The sequence below is a fragment of the Colobus angolensis genome, unplaced genomic scaffold, assembly GCF_000951035.1.
Source record: "Colobus angolensis palliatus isolate OR3802 unplaced genomic scaffold, Cang.pa_1.0 Scaffold288, whole genome shotgun sequence".
NCBI classification, from domain to species: domain Eukaryota; kingdom Metazoa; phylum Chordata; class Mammalia; order Primates; family Cercopithecidae; genus Colobus; species Colobus angolensis.
Window position 1 is genome coordinate 1,162,647 of NW_012116132.1, and position 4,128 is coordinate 1,166,774.

Consider the following 4,128-nt stretch of genomic DNA (forward strand, 5'->3'; position numbering starts at 1 on the left):
CCGTCTCAAAAAAAAAAAAAAAAAAAGAGAATAGAAGATAAATTAACAAGAGAAATATTATGACACCCAAACGATAGAATTATGACAAAACAGTAAATAGTGACCAATATCCCACTCTGATGGACAATAATTAGAAATAGTGTAACTCAATTTGCTCAAACACACAAAATGATAGCAAAAAGCCACCAAATGGCCTACTGTAATTACCAAAGGTCATAAATTATGAGTATGAAACACACTAAATAACATACCAAACTTTAATTTTGTTGTAAGAAATATTAAAAACATCATCATCAAGGTCATCTTTTAATACAAACAAATTGGCAGTTTAATTAAAAGTTCTCTTTGTATTTCATCACCATCTAAAGAGATCATGAAATCTAAATTCCATTTCTATTTGACCAAATCACTTTATATTTACAGACCTTCCTTGAACTTTCCCACCATTTAAAATGAAAAAGTCTTGCACATACTTTTTACCAAGCAGATAGACATAATGTGAGAACTAATGATCTAATTCTTCTTCTAACATATTTCCAATTTTCACTCAAAAGTAATATAAGGTTTTCCAACGTGTTACCAGGATAACAGCAGAAAAGAAAAAATCATTTCACATGAAGAGCAATTCTCAGGAACTAACATATTAGATAGATTAATTTGTCTTCTACTTTTATATAAAGTAAAATAGGCATTTCTGTGAAGGCTCCTGAGATGATAAAGGATTTCACAAAAGATAACAAAAATGTACACAGAACTTTACAGCATCCTTAAATACTTTTTAGGACACCCAAGTATTTTTTGGAACACAGAAGGACATAGGTAATGTAAAACAAAAAAATTACGTTCAAAACCTGTGATCCTAACAAAAATGAAATTGTGCATTTAATTATAAGATGCATAAGTATAAACAGCACCTACATTAAAGTTGGTTAACAGGATATATTTAACATATAATCAATTATTCAGAAAAGTTATGTTTTGGTACTAGTCATTTTAAAGATTAAAAAAAATCAACATAGTAATGATACTAATAACTACTATTTATTGATTTTATTTTTTAATTCTTTTTAGAGGAAGGTTCTCACTGTGTTGCCCAGGCTGGAGTGTAGTGACTATTCACAGGTGTAATCACAGCATACTACAGCCCTGAATACCTGGCCTTATTAAGCAAATACCCCACCTTAGCCTTCTAGGTAACTGGGATTATAAGTACATGCACTGCTCCTGGCTTGATTTTATTTTAAACAAAAACAAAACCATTATTTTTACCTCCGTGGTTTTCCCATAAGCCGCCTAATTTTTCCCCATTCTACTCTTGTTAACTTTCTTGTTTTCAAATTAGGAAAAGATTCCTTTAGACATACACAGAAGTCATTATCACCTTCAAAAAGCGGTCTGTAAAACAGAAATAGTATTTTAATGGTTACATACAATGTGTTACTTTCTTAAAACACATAAAATCACAAAATGCTAAACTTTCATTTCTACCCCATATACATAAAAACTGGCACAAATTCAAAGTGCTAAAACTAAATCCTTGGCATTTGTGAAACATCTAATGTGTAAAAGTTGCTCAAGAAATATTATTTGTGTTGTGATTCCAAAAGACATTGATTTTTGTTCAATCTCTTATACAGGTATATCCTTTGGGAGGCTATCCCGGCCCTGGCCTTATATCAGGTGAAGATAAACCAAGGTAGCTACAAAGTATCTTTGTCCCAAAGGAATACCATCACCAAGGAGTCCTCTTTGGAATTAAACCAGTCTTGGGACACTGGAGGACTCTAGAGGGTTAGATTAGCTTGGGGGAATCCCAGAAGAACTCAGACCACACTGAGACACCCTGAAAACTCTCTTAAGCCTATGGACAAAAATAAAACAATTCTATTCATGAGTCTGGGAAACCAGGAACCAGTGTTGGCAATGATACATCAATGCCTTGGGCTCACATATGAACATTCATGAGATTCACAAGCTCCAGAGTAGGCAACTGGTATAGAAAACAGAGAAGGGAAGTAAACATAAATATCCAGCAGAGCAAGCAGCAATAACTGGCATATGAGGAAGGATTATAAATAAGAACTTTTCCTCAGTAAATTCCATTGTTGAATACCTGTATTTCAGTCAAATCTCACACTATGTTATACTTAAGCATACGTGTATACCTAACGTGCTTAAGCACCATATCCAAACAAGAAAGACTACCCTCCTAAAAATCTTAAGCCATTTTTACCATTAGTAATGGTTTCTCTATGATTATACCAACACTTAACATCTCAATTATAAAATGAATCTCATTCATTGCAAATAATGGTGTTTTAAGGTATCTCTACTCCATAGTCTTTAAAAATTATAACACTGAAATTATACTCTAATCAATTCTTCACAAAAATGTATAGTTTTCTTCCCCAACAAGGATAACGGGGAAGAAAACTATGACAAACAGAATAGATCCAACTGGAATGTGGAATAGAAAAATGAATTCAGGGAAAAATAAGATCAAAATAGACCTATAGAAAATGTTGTAGTTTAAAACACTTGAAAAACTTAAATTTCTGATTCAAGTAATATTCATAATATAAGCCATGATACATACTTATCTATATTTGAATAGAACCACTCGTATATACACCATTTATGTGCTTTAGGAAGCTTGAGCAGATTACGTAATCGAAAACCAATCTTCTGTGAAGCTTTCTTATCTGGTGTTGACATTGTTGCTGTAAATTTCTATACAATAGAAAAAAAAAAGAGAGATTAATTTATGGCTCCATTAAGTAAAAATGAACATTTATAACCCTGAATAAATTTGCAAAAGGTAAATTATGTTTAAGTACTCAAAAAGATTCACCAATATTCAACATGGAATTTTTGTTGCTGTTTTAAACACTCTGATTATTTTTGATTATTGCTGTTTTTTTTTTTGAGACAGAGTCTTGCTCTGTCACCCAGGCTGTAGTGCAGTAGCATAATCTCAGCTCACTGCACCTCTGCCTCCCAGGTTCATGCAATTCTGCCTCAGTCTCCCGAGTAGCTGGGACTACAGGTGTGCACCACCACACCCAGCTAATTTTTGTATTTTTAGTAGAGATCAGGTTTCACCATGTTGGCCAGGCTGGTCTCGAACTCCTGATCTCAGATAATCCGCCTGCCTCAGCCTCCCAAAGTGCTGGATTACAGGTGTGAGCCATAGCGCCCAGCTTAGATGGATACTTTCTTAATCTAGTAAAACATTTCTCTCCACTCCAACCCAAAAACCAGTATCATAATATTAAAAGACAATCAGAATGACAAATATTTCAACTACCACCACTAACCTAGTATGACAAAGATTTCAACTACCACCGCTATTTCATAACACTGTTTTGAAGGAGTTGGCCATTCAGGTAAGAATAATAACATTTAGAAAGAAGATAAAACTACCATTTCCTTGTAGGTGAAAACTCAAGAAAATTCACTGTAACAATTAAAAACAGTAAGAAAATTTAATGAAAGGGGTAAATACAAAGTTGATATACAAAAACCACAATTCAAAAAAATCACTATCTTTTCTATATATAAATAATAACTGGACAGGTCATAAGAGTTTACATCCTGTTTATAATAGTGAAAAAAATTGACATAAACAAAAAAATATTAAATACATAGGAATATACTTAAGAAACATGCAAGACTGATATGGAAAAAATGTTTAAGTCTGTGGAATACTAAGAACTAAGTGGAACTACAATCAGTTCTTAGGTAGTCTCAATGTTACCTATAGATATGTAATTTCTCATAAATTAATTTATAATATTAGTCCAATCCCAGTCAAAATGCCAATAGGCCATTTTTTTTCCCTAGTCAAGTTGATTCTAAAGTCTACATGGAAAAATAAATGCACAAAAATATTTAGGAAAAAATCTTAGGCCAGGTGCGGCGGCTCACGCCTGTAATCCCAGTACTTTGGGAGGCCGAGGCAGGTGAATCACAAGGTCAGGAGTTTGAGACAGCCTGGCCAACACAGTGAAACCCTATCTCTACTAAAAATACAAAAATTGGCCGGGCGCGGTGGCTCAAGCCTGTAATCCCAGCACTTTGGGAGGCCGAGATGGGCGGATCACGAGGTCAGGAGATCGAGACCATCCT

General features: G+C 33.8%; 1 protein-coding gene across 3 annotated transcripts in view; it reads right to left on the minus strand.

The window, feature by feature from the left end:
• Window positions 1-4,128, minus strand: part of LIN9 (lin-9 DREAM MuvB core complex component) — a 111,359-nt gene that overhangs the window by 85,691 nt on the left and 21,540 nt on the right. For all 3 annotated transcript variants that reach the window (XM_011948957.1, XM_011948960.1, XM_011948959.1), the window contains 2 exons: window positions 2,597-2,730; window positions 1,270-1,395 (listed from right to left, as the gene is read on the minus strand). In XM_011948957.1, coding sequence (XP_011804347.1) covers window positions 1,270-1,395; window positions 2,597-2,730 — 260 coding nt within the window. The remainder of the gene's footprint in view (window positions 1-1,269; window positions 1,396-2,596; window positions 2,731-4,128) is intronic.